This window comes from Oryzias latipes, chromosome 8 (assembly GCF_002234675.1).
Source record: "Oryzias latipes chromosome 8, ASM223467v1".
Classification (NCBI taxonomy): domain Eukaryota; kingdom Metazoa; phylum Chordata; class Actinopteri; order Beloniformes; family Adrianichthyidae; genus Oryzias; species Oryzias latipes.
This window is the reverse complement of record NC_019866.2, coordinates 12976075-12996642: the sequence shown is the minus strand read 5'-3', so window position 1 is coordinate 12996642 and position 20568 is coordinate 12976075. Positions and strand designations below refer to the sequence as shown.

At 39.0% G+C, this 20568-nt stretch overlaps 1 protein-coding gene across 3 annotated transcripts in view; it reads right to left on the bottom strand.

Moving 5' to 3' along the window:
• Window positions 1–1929: 1929 nt before the first annotated feature.
• Window positions 1930–20568, bottom strand: part of LOC101165061 (cytoplasmic phosphatidylinositol transfer protein 1) — a 46075-nt gene continuing 27436 nt past the window's right edge. The window contains exons 2-10 of one of the 3 annotated variants that reach the window (XR_002873691.1): window positions 19157–19305; window positions 15052–15140; window positions 12953–12960; window positions 9413–9484; window positions 7555–7650; window positions 5007–5162; window positions 4408–4471; window positions 3775–3969; window positions 3145–3256 (exon numbers count right to left, since the gene is read on the bottom strand). Coding sequence is in view for 1 of the 3 variants with exons in the window: in XM_023957599.1 (XP_023813367.1) it covers window positions 2946–3256; window positions 4408–4471; window positions 5007–5162; window positions 7555–7650; window positions 9413–9484; window positions 12953–12960; window positions 15052–15140; window positions 19157–19305 (945 nt within the window). In the remaining 2 variants the exon portion in view is untranslated. Of the gene's footprint in view, window positions 3257–3774; window positions 3970–4407; window positions 4472–5006; window positions 5163–7554; window positions 7651–9412; window positions 9485–12952; window positions 12961–15051; window positions 15141–19156; window positions 19306–20568 lie in introns of all 3 variants that reach the window. The other 2 variants (XR_002873692.1, XM_023957599.1) reach the window with 2 other exon arrangements.

Genomic DNA, 20568 nt, shown 5'->3' with positions numbered 1-20568 from the left:
GAGGGTAGAGACAAAGATTTAGCCGACATGCAGAGAAGTCAGCCAGTCACCGGAACTATTGGTGTGAAGAAAGCCTAACACAACTAGCTGTCTGTGCCTAAAGGAAACTGCCATTGGAGTTTAGTGACTTGCAGTCTTAACTGTCCTCTTGAATAGGAACACTGGAGAGATAGAGTAGGATAAACCAGATGTTCTTCCCTGAAGTATTAAAGATGTACTCTTAATGCTGTGTGACAACATGAAGACAGAACCATTAAAGCTGGAGAGTAAATAATAAAAGAGAAGCTTGTAAGGGAAGAAAAATGTCACCTAATAACAGTAGATAGTGGATTTAAGAGCAGAACATAAGGACTTGGTGTAACAAGATCTCCAAGAAAGGTCTGTTGTATGAAGAACTGGACAGTACCAGGCCCTGACATGATCCACACCTACTTGCAAAAGAAGCTAACGGGAGTACATAAGTACCTGGGAGTGCAGTTGGCAGATACAACAATCACTCAAGACTGCAAGACCAAACATAGCAATGTGTGTACTGTATGGATTAACTACACCGATCACTGAATTCTTGAAACTGTACAACACCAACAGAGCACTAATGCTACGTTCACACTGGGCTCAGAAGTGTGTTCAAGTGACTACTTCCTATAAAAAGTCTATGTAAACACGCATTTGTGCATTCACACGTCGCTACGGAAGTTTTTAAGTCCATTTTTGTGCTCTATGTACAAAATGGACGGCTATTGAATGCACGTTGAAAGTTAAACCAGTTGAACTTTGACCAATCCGGGACTCAGATTTGGTAGAGGCTTATGGGTAGCATCCTTTCCGAAACCTGGATGTGCCAACCGTTTGAAAATTGATCATGGAGGAGAAATTAATAATTGCCATTTGTGCCCGGCCAGAATTCTATGACAGCAAGTCTTTCATCTATCAGAATAGAGCTGTGAAAGAAAAAGTATGGTGCAAGATTGCACCGCTTCAACATTTCGCACCAAGGCTCTTCCAACTGTGTGAACATGTGCTATCGGGTAGTAAAAGTCCAGGCTGAAGACCAAATGCTAAAAGCATATTCAAAAATGTCCATTTAGCACATTCTTGAACGAGCATCACATGCCCGGTGGGTACGTAGATTGAGACTTTTCATTAGAAACTCAAAGGGGATAAAGCTTGGAAGTCAAAGCCAAACCAATTGGGAATTTTTAATATTGTTTAAAAATAAACAACATTACTTTATTATTTTTTAATCAATGCTGCCTTTAATTTTGTTTTGAGTTTAATTTATTGTCATTTGAATCAACCTTTTCTTTCACACTGCAGCTTTCTAAATAAATATTTTTCAAATATGTGTGGATTGATTGTCTTTTTGCATGACCCTCTGAGGTAAGCCCTCCCCATTTAAGATGATTTCTGGAAACATTGAAGTTGTTTACCTGATTAATACCGGGGTTGCAGCTCTTGGTCTTCAGTCTTGCGAGTTTGGACAGTTGTGGAGGAATCACCTTGCAGACTGTAGTTATTTTGTTTTGTGCCGCCAGGTGAAATGGTCATATTAAGTGTTTTAAATGTATAAGCATATGAATGTTTTTAAGCATATAGTGCAATGATTTAATCAGATGTCCCACTATAAAAACACATGGGGTTCCATTTGTTAGTGTTACCCTATAACAGGAGTGTCTAATTATAAACTTAAGAATATTTGTTTTTCTTTCCCTTTGTTTTTGACAGAAAGATATATTTAAAAGATATCTGAATGTTTGCTGCTTGTCCTGACAAGTTGTTTTTATTTCTGGTACAGTAAGTTATTAGCAAAGGAAGTTTTTCACCTACATTTTTGTGCTGTGCAAATGTTTATTTTTCAAATGTATTTTTAAAAAAAGTAATAAAAAACCTCACAGCTTGGAATAGAAAACTCTCACTGCTCTAATGTGATCTGGTCACTGCTTTTTATTCGAGATGCATACAAATATACAAAAATTATGATACACAACAGCTGATCTGCAGTCAGTTCTGGATTGTACTTTTTTTTTTTACACACACTCTCAACTGTTAGAGATTGTGAGCCATTTTTTAAAAATGTATTTTCATTTCCACATCTCATTTGAACAGATTTACTGGCTTTTATGAGTTAAATAAAACAAAGTCAAAGACTCTTCATACTTAACGATATTCAAATAAATACTGAAACAGAAAAATGACAATAATGTGAGTGAAAAAGTAACGCAACTGAAATAAATGTGGCAGCAAAACAAGTCCACTTTACCAAACTAGAGAGTCGGAGAAAAACGTACTTAGGCATCATATTTACACATTTTTAAAAAATCATGCCAGCACCCGACAACATGATGACTGTGAGAAGTCACTGTAAATCAACATGGAGGAAAGAGTCTCATCAGTTAATGCACATACATTTTATAGCAGCTCCTTCACTGGACACAACGTTTTGAAATACTGACCGTATATCATTTGAATGAGGTTCATACAGTTTATACAAGAAATTTCACTGTACACTTGGATGAAAAAAACAAAATACCCAACAGCATATTTTCAAAATGAACCAAAATAAACAAACTACCCGCCTCAGGTTATGAAGCTCCAGACTCAGGTGTTTAAAATAAAGAATTCATTTCTGTACAAGTTCTGTAAAGCAACCAAATGCCATCAAGACACCTTAAGCTTAGATGAAAACAACATGAGACTCTGGGATGGAGCTTTGTAGGAATGTGCTACATTCAGTTGAAAATGGTCTCCATGCTGACTGGTGCACATTGAAGGCCGGCTGTTGTTTCAAAGGAGGGATGATTGAGGAGTCTGCGATCGCCGTTAGACTCCGGCATCGACGGGCTGAATCTTTGAACCTCCCAGGACGTGTTGCAGTGGAGAGGACGCTGCCTCTGTTCCTGTGGGCTTGCGGGAAGGGTTTTTTCCTCGGTGGGGCGACCCTGCTCTCATTCTGGCTGTGGACTGGAGTTCCAGGAGAAGAAGCTGGGCAGTTTGAATAGGGAATCTCGGCGGCCCGTATCCGGAAGCGTCAGAGTCTCCGGAGCAGATTTCTTCCTGGGTCTGTCCTTGGGAACTGACAGGAAGTCGGGGGCTTCAGTGGAGAGGGGTGTTGATGGAGCACTGTTGGGTCCGCTTCGAGCGCTGGACGGCAGCTGTGTCTCTGAGATGGAGATGGCAGGTGGGAATGTTCCAATCTTGAGGTTGGTGGCCTGCTGTGTGGCGCGCTCGTACTCCCTGACCTCCTCCATGGTCATATCTGATGGAGTACATTTTTTTTAACACTGAAAGACAACTTAATTACTGAAACAGAGCAATTACTCTTATTTTTGTTTGCAAGACTTGTTCAGGACCATGACTTGTTCACAGTTATTGCTATCAAATCCAAGGTTATCACATTCTATTGCTTAATTAACACCACAATTACACATCTCACAATAAGGTAAGGATATTGTGAAAAACTCAGTGGATTTTGTATACACAGTGTTTGTGTCACTTTACAGATTTTTGGGATGGGGAGCAATTGTATTGGGGAGATAGGCACACCCTGATTTGTGTACAGGGGGCGGCAGTAGCTCAGGCAGTTGAGCAGGACAGCCAATGATTGAAGGGTCAGTGTCTCAATCCCTGCTTCCCTTCAGTCAAGTGTTGTGTCCTTCGGCAAGAAGGACAAGGGTTGGCTTTGGTGGAGTAGGTGAAACAGTCTTAGCAGGCAACACCAGTCAGCACAAAACCAAATTGGTTCTTGTAGATGGCCCAGTCACTGTAAGTTCTTACCTCAGAGACACCATAGAACCCCTCAACACCATCCAGTTCCACCAGCACACCCCAGACTTTCTGTTCATGGATGATAATGCTCCACCTCATGGAGCCAGAATTGTCGCAGCTGGACTTCAGGATGTGAGAGAGCCTCATTTGGTGTGGCCAACAGTGTCCCCTGACCTGAACCCCATAGAGGACATGTGGAAGCTGCTGAAACAGAGACTGGATGATTGTACCCCACCCTACCACATGTAAGCACTTTTGGAAGAAAGGAACGCGTTGCCTCAGAACATCATCCTGAGGCTAAAAATGAAACTGAGATGCCAATGTCAAGCCGCCATTGCAGCAAATGGTGGGAATAGCTGGTCTATAACATGGTCTTTTTTTTTTGGTGCTCTCTTTATTATTGTTTTAATTTTGGGGGTGATAATTATTAAACTAATGAAAATGGTGTTTCCTCTAATTCATTATTAGTAATCTCAAAAGGAACTTTTACATATTTCATTAAAACTCAGACCAAACAGGAAAAGCACTAATGTAAATAACAATATCCCTCCTCATTGTGAGTAGTGCACTTATGACTCCCCAAATCATTAAAAATGCTCATAATTTATCAACACATCTCAATGCCACTTCTGAATAACTTACCAATCCACTCATCGACCCAGGCAAAGGCCTGCCGGTGTCCCAGTGTCAGGACATCACGGATCACCTAAACAGAGTAAATGAAGAAAAGGAAGCAAAAAGAGTAAAATCACTGAGAAATAAGTGCAGAGGAGGAGATTCAAGGTGAGATATGACTTGTGCTTAATTGTAAAATTGAAAATGATTAACAAAACTCTGAAGTTCGTCATGTTTATTTTTTGCCCCTGGACATAAGAGTCATTAAAGTTACCTTCTGAGCACTGACCCAGGCTTTTTCCTGCCGGACTATATGTGTTGGTGTGTGGATGTGTGGATGGGAGCCTCAGGCAAAACAAAAAAAAAGAACAGGACACCACAACCCAGAGACAGATGCTGCACAGTGTTGGGAGAAATTGATTGCTAAATCAGAGATATGAAGTTTGAAGGCTGCAGCCAGGAAAAGCTGTTAGAGGTGACTGGGAAAGACTTTTCTAGAGCGTGATAACATAACAGAATGTTTCGCCAACAGAAAATTGCAGCCTCTGGCTCTGGAAGTAATCCACACGGGTCAGAAAGTTTGACCACATGAAAAAAAGGTTTACGCTGTTTTCCCTCATCCTGACCTTGTGTACAAACTGTTCCACGCGTGTTTGCAGGCCCCACACTTCAAATTTGACTGTGACCAGTTTGTACGAGCACATGATGGGATCATGAGTGCTGATCCATCCTTCCTGCAGAAAACCTCTGTTGGTCTTCTTTGACTTGAAATAACGAAGATCCTAAAAAGATGAGACATTTGGGTTAAGAAAGCCATATGTTCCTCTTGTATAAGCCTTGTTTTTTGCTTAGAATTTTCAATCACAGTCTATTGTAAGGTTGTCATTTCCCATCAATGATGAACCTAAACCTGTCTCCAGGTCTCCGGAATAGGAACACCTGCATTCATTAAAAGACTCATGGTGATGTGACGAAGTCCACAAACCACTCTTGCATTAATCACTGCTCTCCATGGACTAATTATAGGGTGGTGTCCAGTCGTCTTTGGCTGTTGTCTCTGTGACAACAGTGTGTGGGGGCGATACAACAATTTCCATCACAGCAACGAATGCAGAACTTAGAGAAGGCTGCTGCTTAGCCGATTTGAGATGCATTAGCTAACTTTTTTACATAGTGAGTGCACAGTATATGTGATAGAAATTGTACAATGTAATGTACTTTAGCTTGAACTGGTTCATTTTAGCCACATCCACATACCTAAATGCACAGAGATACAGTACCAACCTGTGTATGGTAGATTTGATTTTAATTCTGATATCCAAATGTATAAATAACAACTAACCCTACGTAGCTGTTTTAGGTATTAAGGTCACAGCACAGTGAAGTTAAAAAAAGCTACCAAATACCCCATAAAAGAAACAAAAATAGTCATAACTAGGCATGATCAGGAAGTGCAGGGTAAAATGTGAAAAACATATAAAACATTTGTTTCCGCCCTCCACCTGGATGGAGTAAGAAAGCCTAAAAGGATGAGTGTTTGGATTGGATCTGAAACATAAAAAGGAATGAATGTTGTTGAGGTTCGTTGAAGTCAGTTTCACAGTCTGCAAAGGCAGCCGTGCTTAGGAACCATTTAGTGGTTTGACGCCCCAATCCAACCATTTTAATACTGGGTGTCAAACAGGGAAGCAATAGGTCCCATTTTTAGTCTTTGGTATGACTCAGCCTGGATTTGAACTACAAGCTTCCAGTCTCAGGTCAGCCACTATTCTACAAGGCCACTGAGCTGATGGAGTGGACCTCCAGGCAAGTTTTGTTAGGAATTCTTTTATGTGGGGAGGGGGGCAGAAGACTTTGGAGGGAGGCAGAACACCAGAGTGGAAGCCATTACAAATGAAACTATTAAAAATACATATTTCTAACCGTTTTATAATTGTTATTGTTTTTATTATTTTTGCAATGCTTAACAAAGTTTGTATTGATGATTTCTTAATCTTTGTCAATAATGATACTAATATTGACTCAAAAATTGGAGGGGAATGTAATGCAAAGTTTTTTGCTGAGGGAGCAGCTGCCCCTTGCCCCCCTGTGGCTTTGTCCCTGCCTCCAATGGTGGTAAAGATTTATGCTCAAATCTTATAGACTTCCAGGAATTGATTGATGCCTTGGTTATGATTGACAAAGGAACTGATGGTTTAACTACACAAAAAGACAATTTATTTATGTAGATATTAGCAACATCAGAAATAAGAATAACACTAAGCCTGAGAAATATCGTTGTTCACCTTTCAGCATTTTCATTCAGGGTTCGCCATAATGAAATCAGCTTCCACTGATTCACTCAAGTGGTTTGGCAGATATCTTTTACACCGAATGTCCTGACACAACCCTGTATTTTATTCAGGCTGGGAACCGTCACAGGGGGACTCAGATATGGGCCCTCTTGTGGCTGCATAGGTAGGCAGTAGCATGAAAGGTCTTGCCCTAGTACACACACTGGATGAAGCCCATCTTCCCCCCTGAAAATCGAACCCTTGTTCTCTATACACCAGGCCTACACAGAACCAACATCCAGATGCTTTAAGCTTGAGAAATATCAAAAGCTGGTATTTACAGGCCTTTTACATGATAATGTTGCCCAAACTATGACATTAGCTTCAGCTGTTTTCAGATCTCTGCCCTGAAGGGTAGAGGAGTTGAAACAGCCATGATATACAGCACCTTCAGAGCCTTTGTCTATAAGTGAAGTGGTATTTGCTTTGGCCATCTAATATCGCTGAGCTATTCTTATCTATACGAGAGCAGAGGATCGTAAAGCTGGCTAAGCAGTGTGTGTGTGTGAGAATGAAGGTGTCAATAATAAAATACCACAGCAGTGCTGTCGTGACTCCTTTAGATTATTAATAACTAAGCTCCTTATGACCATCACGCCTTGATAGATGGTCCAATACACACCCATGCACATCCCCTCTGCTGATATCCATCACGTCTGGGACATGTGCACATGCACTTTACCTCCTTTCATCATTCAGAGCTACATGACCCGCTGGTGAGCATAAACAAGACGCTGGTACTTTACACATGGAGAACCACTCGCTTTTCTGGTTCCCCTATTCTTTCCCATTTGTTTACCCTTTTGTTTTGTTTTTTCATTCAGCTTTTTGCTTCTTGTACCTCCGATTCCTTGTAGTGGCGCTCAGGGATTTCATCATAGACGATGTCCACAAAGCATACCTCTGTTTCTTCTTCTTTGGGCTCGCTGCCAAAGATCTGAGGGACAGAGAAACATAAGACTAACACGGCAGCAAAGGTGTTATAAATGGTGGCAAAAAAAAACCCTGCTAGCAGTGTACTAAAAAATGCTGTATTAATACAAAATGCAGAAGCTTGAAGAAGTCAGTAACTGCACCAATACTGGCATAAAAGTACAGAAGGAAACACAATCTTCTGCTTCCGTTCTGATCCAACAATGTTGTGAATGAGTTTGAGTCACTTTGTGATCACAGATTTCTTCCTGTATGACTCATGCAAGGACAATTACCTGCTCCTTTTGGAGCAGACTCTCTGCTCCTATGTCACCAACTCTTGATTAAACTTACTCTAAACTCCCACACAGACGTAGCAAATGAAAGGGCAGGCAGATAAATTGAAAGGTCACAAAAAAATCAAATGAAACTGAGAGTGCGGGTTAACCGCTGGAGTAGTTTATTGTTAACTTGAGAGTGCAAAGAGTGAACCCTTTTATTAAATGTACATACACTACCATTTGTTCCACTTAGATGGCAAAAGTGCATCCATGGTCCTTGAAATTGAAATGCTCCAAGTGCAAATACTAAAACTAACCACTGAGAGGAGCTGCAGATTGCTGTTTTCAGCTCAGTTATTGATGAAGCACAGTTGCATAACAGTCAGAATTGCTTGATTTTGCCAATCAAAGTGTTTACTGGCTTTGAAGAAGAGCTGGAGACAAGGCAAACTGCTTTTTACTGGCATGAAAGATGTGAAAAATCTAAGAACATCTTTAAGTGATGTGGTAGGAGACAGTCAGCTAATGGTGCATTACTCATATTTCAAACTCTTGTTTGTAGATATTAACATTATAGACAAAAAAATACTAATAACGGTGGATTTTCTTTTATAAAATAATATGAGCTGTAAACATTACCAAAAACATCCCACCAGATTCTCACTGTTAGCTACAAACATTGTTTGTGTTATGCTTTTATAGGAAAAGTGCTATATAAATAAAGTTTGATTTGATTTGAACTGAGAATCATTAACAATGAATTATCACGTTTTTAACTAAATAAACGATCAATAATAACAGACATTTGGTAATTTGTTAAATACGGGAAATGATCATTGTCACAGAAAAACATTTGTAACAACAACATTAAAAAAGTTAAGCTATGTCTTATGTTGTTTTAGTGAAAACATAACTTTCTTAAAGATTCTGTTCATTTCTTTTTGATTCATTTCTTTTGGTTTCATAGAAGGAGTGTTCTTTTTATGTTCCCATATTGCTTCAAGTTCCAGTGATGAACTTTCCATAGGTAACTTACTTCTTTAAAGCGTGTAGATCATGTAGTTGGGTCTTTCATCCATTACATACCAGACCAAAAGTAAAAGTTTTAGTTTTTTGGACTAATTTTGTTTCACTCATAGCATTGATTTCAAAGGCCAGAACTGTGATTAATGTAAGAGAAATTAGGTGGCCAACTTCATCAGGCCACAAATATAATTTTTACCCATGATGCTGAGTGTGAAAACTGCCTGTTGGTTGCACAAAAGTGCTAGTTTTCTTTAAACCTTTCAAGAGCAATGGCCCAAGAATTGTAGTTTTTTATTTAAAGGCATTAACATGATGATGGTTGATGTATGTAGGGAAAGAAGAGTTGGACCCATAACAGGAAAACTATTTTTAATGCATGAAAATGAAAAGAGAAACAAAACATTTGTTAGAACAAAAAAAAAAAATCCATATTTATAAGTTTAATCATAGAATTTGTCACAGACCAGATACACTACTTACATTATCATTACTCCCTTTGTTGTCCTCATATTTGGTCTCTATGTGGATGGAAAACTTGGGCAGGAATGAGCACTGGAGGAAAAAAAAAAGTCTAAACAAGGAGAAATCAATACCCACCACCGTGATTGTTCCAGTGTACTGCTTTATTGTGTTTGTTATGTCACACAACAGGCATCTGGGACCAAATGTGTTTCTGTCAGAGCTTTTTTTCTAAATGCAAGTCAAACAGGATTTTTTTTCTTTCGTGAATAGCGATCAATGATCTGTTGTTTTGTCATGTCACGACTCATGGTTGCAGTTCACTACCTCTGAATACGGTTTGCTCTCTGATAACTTCATTCAAGGTGAACTCTTTCATTGAACACACAAAAGTGTGCCACTGGTAACAGGATTAGTTTATGGACAAAACAGTTGTGGGTTTTTGGGGGAACAAAGACCAGGACAAGTGGACACAACACATGTCTTCGTTATTGTTCAAGCTTTCAACAATGTTGGAATTCAACACAGATTTCGTGTAAAGATGACCAACCATAAGGTCGGGTTGCTTTGTCTGTTGGAAACAGTCACTATATATGACAAGTGGACTGAGTATCCCCTCCCCTCTGGCGTACCAAATAGGACGTACACATTAGTCCCAAAAAAACAAAATCCCACAGAGTTCTATTGAGAAATAACAGCTATCATTCAGTCACAGTTCTTGCTCTACTTTTTTTATGACATGTTCTTGCTATCCTAATATTTGTCTTTATTGCAAGTTGTGAAAGTTATAAACTGACCAATCAGATGCCTCAATGAAAGTATGGAAAAGAAGACGCTCTCCCGTGTGCGACATCGCACTAATCTCAGAGTCAGGTTTTGTTTTCTATTGTTGTTAGTTCTGTCATTGTCTCATAAAATCCGAACAGTGATCGCTCACATCAAGTACAACTGGGAAGCTCTCTTAAAGTTGGAACAAACGAGTGACAGAGGAAATTCGACACAAATATAATGAGTCCCTACCCGGAGCTACAACCCCACATTGGGATGTTACAGCGACAGGCCGCAGCAGGCTTGTCTCCTGGAATCCAGAAGCCGTCACGCCGCCACGCAAGCGCAAAAGATGAGGTGGGATGACATGCAGGCCATGCCGGCTGGCTAGCTGCGGGAGGCTAACACTCTTGATCATTATCCTTGCCACTCTCATGGCGAACAAGATATATCTATATATATTTTTGGACTGTAATGACATTAACTGGCAGTGCTGTGGAATAACTGAAAGAATGCTTCAAGGCCACAGACATGAGCATATTCAAAGCAGCTTCAGCAAATATTGATGAATACACAGATACATTAAGCAGCGCCATAGACTGTTGCACCTCCATTTGCTTCCCCTATCGGACAATTCGTATCTTTCCTAACCAAAAACCCTGGTTAAGCACAGATGTGCGCAAAAAAATCAAGAAACGATGTGCAGCCTTCAAGTTGGGAAATGGCACAGAGTGTAAAAACGCTCGCTATGACCTCCAGAAGTCCATCAAGGCTGCCAAGAGGAGCTATATCCAGAAACTTGAGAGCTTCTACAGCAAAAACAACACAACAGGCCTGTGGCAGGGAGTCAAATTGATTGGTTTTAGAATGACATCCTGCCAGACAGCCAAACAACTTTTACGCACAAGGCGACAGGACCAGACCACGTGTCACCAGGAGTTCTGAATGTCTGCGGGGTGCAGCTAGCAGAGGTGGACACAGAAACCTTCAACATGTCCCTCACGCAGGAATCTGTGCCCGGAATCTTCAAATCCTCGGTGAGGATGCTGCAAAGGGTCATCAACACAGCAAGAAAAATCCTCCCTTCCACATGACTTATTTCTTCAGTCTATTTAATGCTAACTTGTCGAGACATGAAGTGCAATGAACAATGAAGAATTATCAACCGGTTGAGACACTGCAATAATGAGTAGTTATGACTGTATTATGTCTCACTGCAAGTAATTCCTATTTTTTACTCTTCTCTTTTGCTAAATTCTGTCCCTCATTTTTATTTATGATGCCTGATAGTTTCAGTTGTTTTGTTGTCCTTCTGTATTTCACCCTGACTTGAGACTGGCGAGGAAAAATTCCAATGTATTTGTTTTAAATGTACAAATGACAATAAAATACTATCCTACCCTATGCTATCCCATGCAATCCTATCCTATCCTATCCTATCCTATCCTATCCTATCCTATGTGGCCTCGCATTGAACATTCAAAGCCTTTAATTGACAGATTCTCCTGAGCCTGCTTTCAAGTGGTAGGAGTGTGGTCTTCAATCAAGCTCACTTCTGATTTCTGAGAGTAGCTGTCATAGAAACGTTGATGCACACCGACTTGGACCAATAACTACTTATTGACGATTTCTGGCTCCAACATGCCGACAATAGTATTGTGAAAAACTTGTGACTGAATTGGAACTAAATTTCGCTCAGTCCAGTTCTCTTTTACAGTCAGTGGTTGAAAACTGGGAATTGCAGTTCTAAGTAGCTTAGTTCTGTTGCTGTGCAGTTGTAATGAACACTAAAGTTGTGAAGTGCAGAAAGCAAAAAGTGTTTCTTCAAAAGAATGGGCCAAAACACAGTATGGCCTGTAGATAAGGTGGAAAAACTGTTGTTGGGATAAATCTATAATGCAGATGCTGGAAAACTGCATATCCAGCTTACCTTATTCCCTTTATTCCACCACACAAACTCTGGCATTATTGTAATTGCTACGCATAAAGATGCTTATCTCCACAACAAAGGTGAAAATATAATCCAATTTCTTTGTTTCATTTCTGATAACTTATTTAACTTCCTCCAGCAGCTTGGTAACGTTTGTTGATTTTTGGTTTCATTAGTGAAAGTCTGACTGCATGGCTTAAAAAAAAGAAGAAAAAAACTATTTCATTTTTAGTTCATTTTTGTTTGATTTTATGCAAAAGAACAACAACATTACTTTCACTTCAGTGTAACATTTGGATGCTTTGTACACCTTTTATAAATAAAAAAATACCCCAAAAAGTTGATTGGTCAAACTAAAAGCATGTTGCAAAATACAGTCTATTAGGTAGGCTCTAAAATGTTTGAAAGCTAACCAAACCAAATAGCTAATCAAGCTGTTTACCATGACATATTAAAACTATTGTTACATCATGAAATTGAGCATGAAGAGGGTCTCAGCTGTAATTTGCGATACTGTGGCATTTGCATTTTCCGTTGATGGGTTGGCACCTCTGTTGCCACAGTAGCGAGCATCCATTGAAATAGCAAGCCTATGAAGGTTTGAGAGCTCTCTAGAAAGCACTGAGGTAAATAAGGCTCCTTATCTCTCCCAAAAATGCTCAACAGCTGTGCTTTGATACCAGGAGTAAAAAAAAAAGCAGGTAACTAAAAAAGAAATACAAAAAAATACAGTATGTGCTTCCATTTTATAATACACGTTTCTGCAAGGGGAAACCTTTAATGTCTCTGGAAGAAGACTTCTTTCTTGCCTGCTCTAAGATCAGGTGGAAGGTGCATGTGTGTGTGTGAGAGGATGTACTCACCGTGTACTCTGCCCATATCAGCCCAGGACATGCGTGTAATGGATAGGAATGGAAGGTGAGAGGTTTGTGAAAAAAAGAAAACAAGAAGGAAAAGGGAAGAAATCGTAAAAGGAAGTAATGGCATCAGACACTGCCTTAAGTCTGTAGACATCCAGAAGCAACATAGTCCATCGCTACCTGCTGACTTTTCAAAGTATATCTAATGTGCATACTGTTGTCGTTTTACTTCCCTCAGTTTGTTAAAACATGCTCACATGCAACTAACACTTTATGATCAAAGTTAAAATCTAGTTGGAAATAGATGTAAAAGTTCACAAAAGATTGTTGACATGGTGCTTGTGTTCATATAATATCACTCTACCATATACTGAATTGTTACTGCAAAATTCTAATTTGAATTAAATGATGGTTACCCAATGGGGAAGAAGGATCCAAAGGGTACCAAACACTGTACATCAAGCACCACTAGAGTGTTAAATACATGGAAGAGCCAAATGAGGTGGATTCAGAAACCCTGAGAGAATATTTGGGTTAAATAGTGACCTATTAAACAAAACAGAGTGGTGTCAGATAGGGGGACCCTGAATTTCAAATCAGTCAGAACAAATACAGAGCTCATTTCTGAAGTTCAGTGTCTTTGTAATTCTCTGATGAGTCAGAGTGCAGCAATCTTTCAAACTATCTGATGCCACTGCCCTATTGTCACATCATCAAGGCTCTACTTGCTGTTTAAAGTGGTACAATTAGAACTGTAATGATCTAATGAAAAACCTTGACTTTGAATTAAAAAAATACACACACAACAAGCAGTTCAGTGTGAAAACTAAACTTTCTCTTGTAGTTGTTTATGATACTTTTTTATCACAATAGAAATTATAGCAAAACGTCTAAATTCCATATATAACAATTAAATTATTTAAAAAAGACTGCCACATGGTTTCAGTGACAAAAAAAGAAAAGTGAAACAAAAGAACTGAAGGCCAACTGGGCAAAAGCATTCTTCAGTCAAACATGTTTTGCTCCATAAATTTGTTCTGACACCTTCACAGGTGGCACTATTATTTATGTGTGAAAAATTGCAGATTGAATTGGAATTCTTTTACTCTTTTGGTTGTGAGGATGCGAAATGCTGACAAAAGTGATTCATTTTGAGGGTTTAAAGCTAAAAGGCAGCACTCTGCCGGTCTTCTTTAATGTATTTCTTCAAACACCACATTTTTCTGAACATATGCATTTGCAGTTTGAAGTGTTCTTTTTTTTAACCTTAATTCATCTACTCAATAATGAAATGTATGAAAAATACTAATGACAAGTGTATTTGGCTCATGTTACCTTTTGGAAGCTGTAATCACCTGATTCTGCTTATTTTATTATTACTTTTCTTTCTGATAAAATGCATGGAAGAGTATTGTGTTTAACAACAAAAAAAGAGTTTTTTGTTCAATCTTTTTGTGTTTTTTTGTAAAACCTTTTATGAGAACTACAAAAGCAAAGAAGTCCAAGAAGTCTTATCGATACTAACCTAATGCTCATGAAAGCTGTAAGAAGACCTGCAATTAAAAGTTGAAAAACCACAATGTGTCCGTGTCCATTTGTAGTTCTTTTCTCTTGTAGTTCTTTGAAAGAATTACCATAAAAACAAAAATGTAGAACGAAAAACACAATTAAAAAACAAATACATACCTTTCGATGAAATGTGAGGTTTCATAAAGACTCATTGGGAGCAAATTATAAAGGAATTATGGGAAACTCACAACTTTTACAGCACAACTGAATTCTCTTTAGTGCTGAGAACAAGTACCTTTATTTTTATGATCCTGTACACTACAGCTCTAAACAGGTACAAAGAACCTATAATGTTCATTAACTCTATATGCTGCACAGGTGATTGCTGCCCTCCTCCCTCATACAGTAGCTGCCAGCAGGTGAACAGCCTCACCTTTGTGGACTGCAGCAGGGAATGATTGACTGCCTAAAGTTTGTTAACACGAGATGCACGTTCCAATATTTCCACTTGGTTTTTTTGCTAAAAGTCTCAAAAATGGGGGTAATAATGGTGTACCTAGCACCCTGCATAGCTTGTAAGATTACAGCATTACCTGTGATAGTGTACGGGTAATAGTTCCAGGCTTTCTCCGTGACATAGAAGATTTTAGGGACCACTGCTCGGGCCCAGCTTGGCAGCTTGCTGAAATACACAGAAAGAAGTGTGAAAAACTTAGCTAGAACAGACAGTAAAAAAAAAAAAACACACACACACACATACACACACCCATCCCGCTGAGTGGAGCCATAATAGAAGCTGTACAATGCAGCCATAATGGCCTGTGGGGAAGTTGATTACACTGATGACAGCCTGCACCCTGCAGGGTTAGCTGGGATAGAGACAGAGAGGGACATGAGGGGGCAGATGATAAGAAAACTCCAAAGGACCAAACGTTCACAAGAAAAAAGGGTTTCAAGATGGTTAGGAGGAGAAAACTGGTGACGATTCAGGAAAAAAATGGAGGGGGCACACAGGGGTGTAGTGGTTTGCACCATTGCCTCACAGCAGGTTGGAATCTTGGCTGTCTTTGCAGGTTGCAAGTCATCCGGGCACTCTCCAACAGCCCAAAAACATGCTTCATCGGTCGATTGGTGGCTCTGAAAATTGTACTTTAGGAGTGAAAGTGGGATTGTGATTCTCAGGGTGTGTGGCCCTGCAATGAACTGGCAGGCTGTCCAGCGTGTAACCTGGATTCCCGTGACAGGACCAAGGGGAAACAGACGACGGATGGAGGAATCCCCGGATTAAAAGGACAGATTGACTTAAACACGTAAAAATTTTCAGTGACATAAACATAGATTCTGACTGGACAAAAATGTGTGTAGAAGACGGGAGTGGGGGGGCAGTGATTACTGTATCCTAACGAGGGCTGTTACAAATTGCATTTGACTTTCTCTGACTTTCTCTCCATCATCCAAACCTCCAAATCATCCATCAGTACCCTAAACTGCAGTGTGTTCTTAAAAGGTGATATTTCTTTGAATTTTGTGTTTTCTTTCTTTTTTTTTTTTTTGAAAACTGTAAACAAATATTTGTTTTCTGTTGGTAAGTGAGACAATTGAAAGAACCACAGGACAACTCAAACACCAGATGATGGTCACGAGTCCACGCACTGCTTTAATGACGAGACATGCGTTACAGACGCACACCCGCACAGACTGCAGCCATAACACATTAACAGGTGGCTTGTGGGTGGAGAGCAGCAAGCTCGGCGTCCAACAGCGACTGCTCAAATTATCCAGCACTGCCGCTAACCTCATCTCTCTCTCTGCACCCACACAGTGTGACAACCCCAACACTCACTTACTTACACACAGACACACACCAAGCACAGTACTTCTCTGGAGTTGGACATCACAGTTCCCATTTCCCAAAGAGACTATAAGTCGTCACTTCTGACCACAAAACATCACCTCACCCATCATGTAATGTCGAGGCTTTCTTCTTCTTTTTTTTTGGGAGTCATTTGTTACACAGAAGTATCTCATTAGTGCAAGCCACATGGAGGATTTTGGTTTAGAAAGGCACCACCAGGAGGGAAAATGAACACGCTTACACACACATATATTATCAATATTTTCCTTCAAAATAGATAAACCCTAATATAAACTCATTCATTTATGATTTATCGCTTAATTATTTAATAATCAATACCAAGCAATATTTAAAAAATAATCTGAGCTGTACAGTTTTACAGTATCAAAGATCATCTCTTAAATTAAAAACCCACTCCAATTGCCTCTTGATCTATTATAAAAATGTTCCCAGTGGTCTTTTAATTAAGATTGTGCAATTTTTAACCAAAATCCTGTGTTAAAAATGTTAAAAACACTAAGAACACAATTTTCTTCAGAGATGGTCTTTAAAGACTGATTGAGTCCTTTGTATTTATCATAGGCCTGTAAAACAATGTATTTTAATACATCTTATATAAAAACATTGCCTCCTTAATCTCTGCATTAACATTCTCTAAGACCCACATATTATTGATGTCTACAACTCAGCTCTTATAGACTCACCTAAGGAATCAGAGGTGGGTTGGAGTTTGCATTCAGCGTGATCCCCACCATCTGTGTTCTCCATCCACTGTTCTCAAGAAGATAAAAATCTCTTTTTCTTTGCTTTCTAGCCTGTTTGTGGTCTCACACAGAAAAAAAATATTGGGGTTCAGGAGAATTTTTTTTACAAAAAAGCATAGAAATTGTCAGCAGTTAGAGCTCTGTCTCCCCCTCTAGTCACCGCCGGAAGCCGTTTCCGGACTTCTAGATGTACTGCATCTCCCAGCAATCTCAGCATGCAGTTTCTGAGTGCTGCACACCTGACTCTCATTCGCCAAATCAATCACAGTCTACTCAAGCACTGTACTGAGTCTCACTCAGTGCGAAGTATTGTTTGTGCCACTCTGCCTGCATTACAGAGTGTTACATTCAGTCTTGATCTTCTAATTTCTGACCCTGTTTTGTCTTTGACTCCGTGTGCATGCCACCTGCCCTGAATCTTGCCTGGATCTTGACCATTCACGTCTCTTCTCTGATGCTTCCATGCTCATTATTAACCTCTGCCTGCCTGACCTTGATTTAGCTTTGTGGACTTTTAGCTGTGCCAATAAAACCTGCTGGAATTGGAGCCAGCTGTCTGCCTGTTTTGTGACAACAATACAGATTTATAAGTGAGAAGACACACAAAGAATGTCAAACTGCACTTTTCAATTCAATTCAATTTTATTTGTGTCACCCAAATTCACAACAACAGTCGTATCAATGAGCTTCGTACCGGTACGGCACTGAAATGAGATAGTAATGGAAGTAATGTGTCTTAAATCACATCTTCAAAGCTAGTAAAGTAACTTAAAAATGGTTAAGATTGGAGATATTACTTCAACTACTTGAGAGGTACAAACATTCCTGTGAAGAAAAGAACTGAATCTTCTTTTAGGACCAAGTGAAAGTCACAGTAGAACCACACATGTCAAGTGCAAGAACTTTCTATAGAATTTTCTCAGCTTTTCAAGGATAAGGTATGGAGCTACATAAAAGTCTTTTTTTTACTCACAACTGTGAAGAGCTCTCCTTTGTGCTAGACCATGTTTGTGAAAACGCAAAGGTAAACTGTGAGCTTTTGTGGACTGTCCTTTCACAATTTCTCAAGTAACTTAGACACGGCTGAACAAATGTTTTTTTATTTAAAAACTTGTTTAAATCACTTATAAAACCTGTTTACATTTTCTCTAAAGAAATGAAAATGTAAAAATAAAAATGTTTTTACAGGAAATTATCTGTTCTTTTAAATACTGATTATCAGAGGTAAAAATGTATTGTTTTGCTATGCAAAGTAGACAAACAATGCCATGAATATTATTATATATTAAATGAGGAGTGAGAGTTTTCTCAATAACTTGAACAAAAGATAAGAAAACTTTTAAAGCAGTGAGTTGTTGTTTAAAAGCTTCTTCTTTTCTGAGAGAGACATACATCTTTTATACATTAAAAAAAGAAAAAGTATAAATATATATATATATATATATATATATTATAATATAAAGAGATTCACAGTAAAACAGTTGACACATTTTAGTTATTTTTCTTGTGTAATAGATACAATATAAAACGTGTACAAAAAAAATAAAAGAATTTCATCCGTTCATGCACCTGGACCTTTTTTGGGAGTGGATTTTTCACCACTATCTGCAAACAGGAACTGCCCGTGCAAACCATCATTCACCGCATTTTTATCCATTCACATTCAATATCAACAAACAACAGACACATACACACACTGCCCAAGGAAGGCTGTCACCACTGATTCTCAGTCAAATCATTCCTGCCAAGTCTTTTCACTGTTAATTTTGTTTAAAGACCCGTTTTGATGAAAATTGTGTTTTTGGAGTTTTTAACATGCTCTCGTGGCATTTTTTCTCATAATGGAGGACATATAAAAAGAAAATTAAGTACAAAGGGACCTCATGGGTCCCTTTGTACTTCATGGGTGAATTTCTAATGAACCACTGCTGCTCTGCAGACATATAAATATATTCAAATATATATATATATATATATATATATATTAGATCATTAGATCAAAAGATGATGGGAGTAGGACTTTCAGGTGACATTTTTTTTCTTTGACTGGACTTGGAACGGAAAGAGATCCACACTCACTTGTTGAGGTAGATCCGTTTCTCCGTAAACTGGCCTGAGCCGTGTTCGGGATCTTCGTACGGCTCATTCTGCACCACCTCCACTCCTTCCCCACGTTCACTCTGCTCATGACTGTGTTTGCTGATCATGTACAGCTGACCGATCTGATACTGCAAGAGATAAACACACCGGGAGGCTTGCCATTAAAACATCAGGAAACATTAGGGTATACAGTTTCAGTCAGAAACAACAGGAAGTGGAATTTCACTGTGGGTTGTGACATATTTTGTAGTTGTCAGTTACTGTGGTTTTGTTCGAATTCACTCACTACTCCCTAACCCCTAAAAGATTTGGTGTGGAACAATCCAGTGACCTAGGTTTTAATGCAATTTGGAGACATGTTCACTACTTTCATGTATTTTAAGGGTCAGGGTTGAGTCATATTTTACTAAAACTATTGTGTTCTAATAACAAAAATTTGGATGATTTATTAAAAAAAATATCTTGCGTATACTTTTCAAATGAAAAATTGTTCAAATGCAATGAATTGTGGTCTACATTCGCTAATCTAGTGAGCATCAGTGCACTGTAGTTTTTTATAGTGACTTTTGAAATTTCTAGGGCACTGGATTTCAAAATTGTATATTCAGACACCCTGACGAAATAACAAACCCCTGTATAGTGCACTGCGGAGAAGGAAGGGAATTTGGAAACAGTCTGCTTATTTCTATACAACCCACCCCTCCAACACCCACCCACCCATGGGTATCCTAAATGGGCTGATGACTCACAATAAACTCCTTTTGACAAACCTAATATTCATTAGTCTCATTGTGTCTGTGTTCTGTATGCATAAGAGTTAACATGTCAATATATGATAAAGAGTAACAATTTTACAAGAGTATGTGAATGTATATGTATTTTCTAATCAATTTCATGACTACAGAGGAGCAGAAACTACTTTATTGATCACCATCTGGAGAAATCCAGCTAGCACACATACAACACTCGGAGAGGAAACATAAAAATAAATTTTGCTAAACTAACAAGATAAATAGAATGAATTCGTAATGCATGAATAAAATAGTTAAAACTTAACATAAAATACAACAATAAAAACAAATAAAATGCTAAAAATTACTAAATTGAAATTAAAATAACATCCTCTGTCCGCAGTGCCTGTTATGGAACCTTATTTCAGCCAGAATAAAAGACACTCTGAACCTCTCTGTTATGCAGCGCAGTGAGATGATTCTCTCACTGCGACTGCTCCTCTGAAGGGCAGGGTCACGTGCAGCGGGTGCATTTTGTTCACGAGGATGGTTTTCAACATGCTCCTCGAACTTGCCTCCACCAGCACATCCACAAATAAAACCCAATCCCCCACCACTGACGCACACTTGTCCAGCAGTTTTTGTAAGCGGTTTGATTTT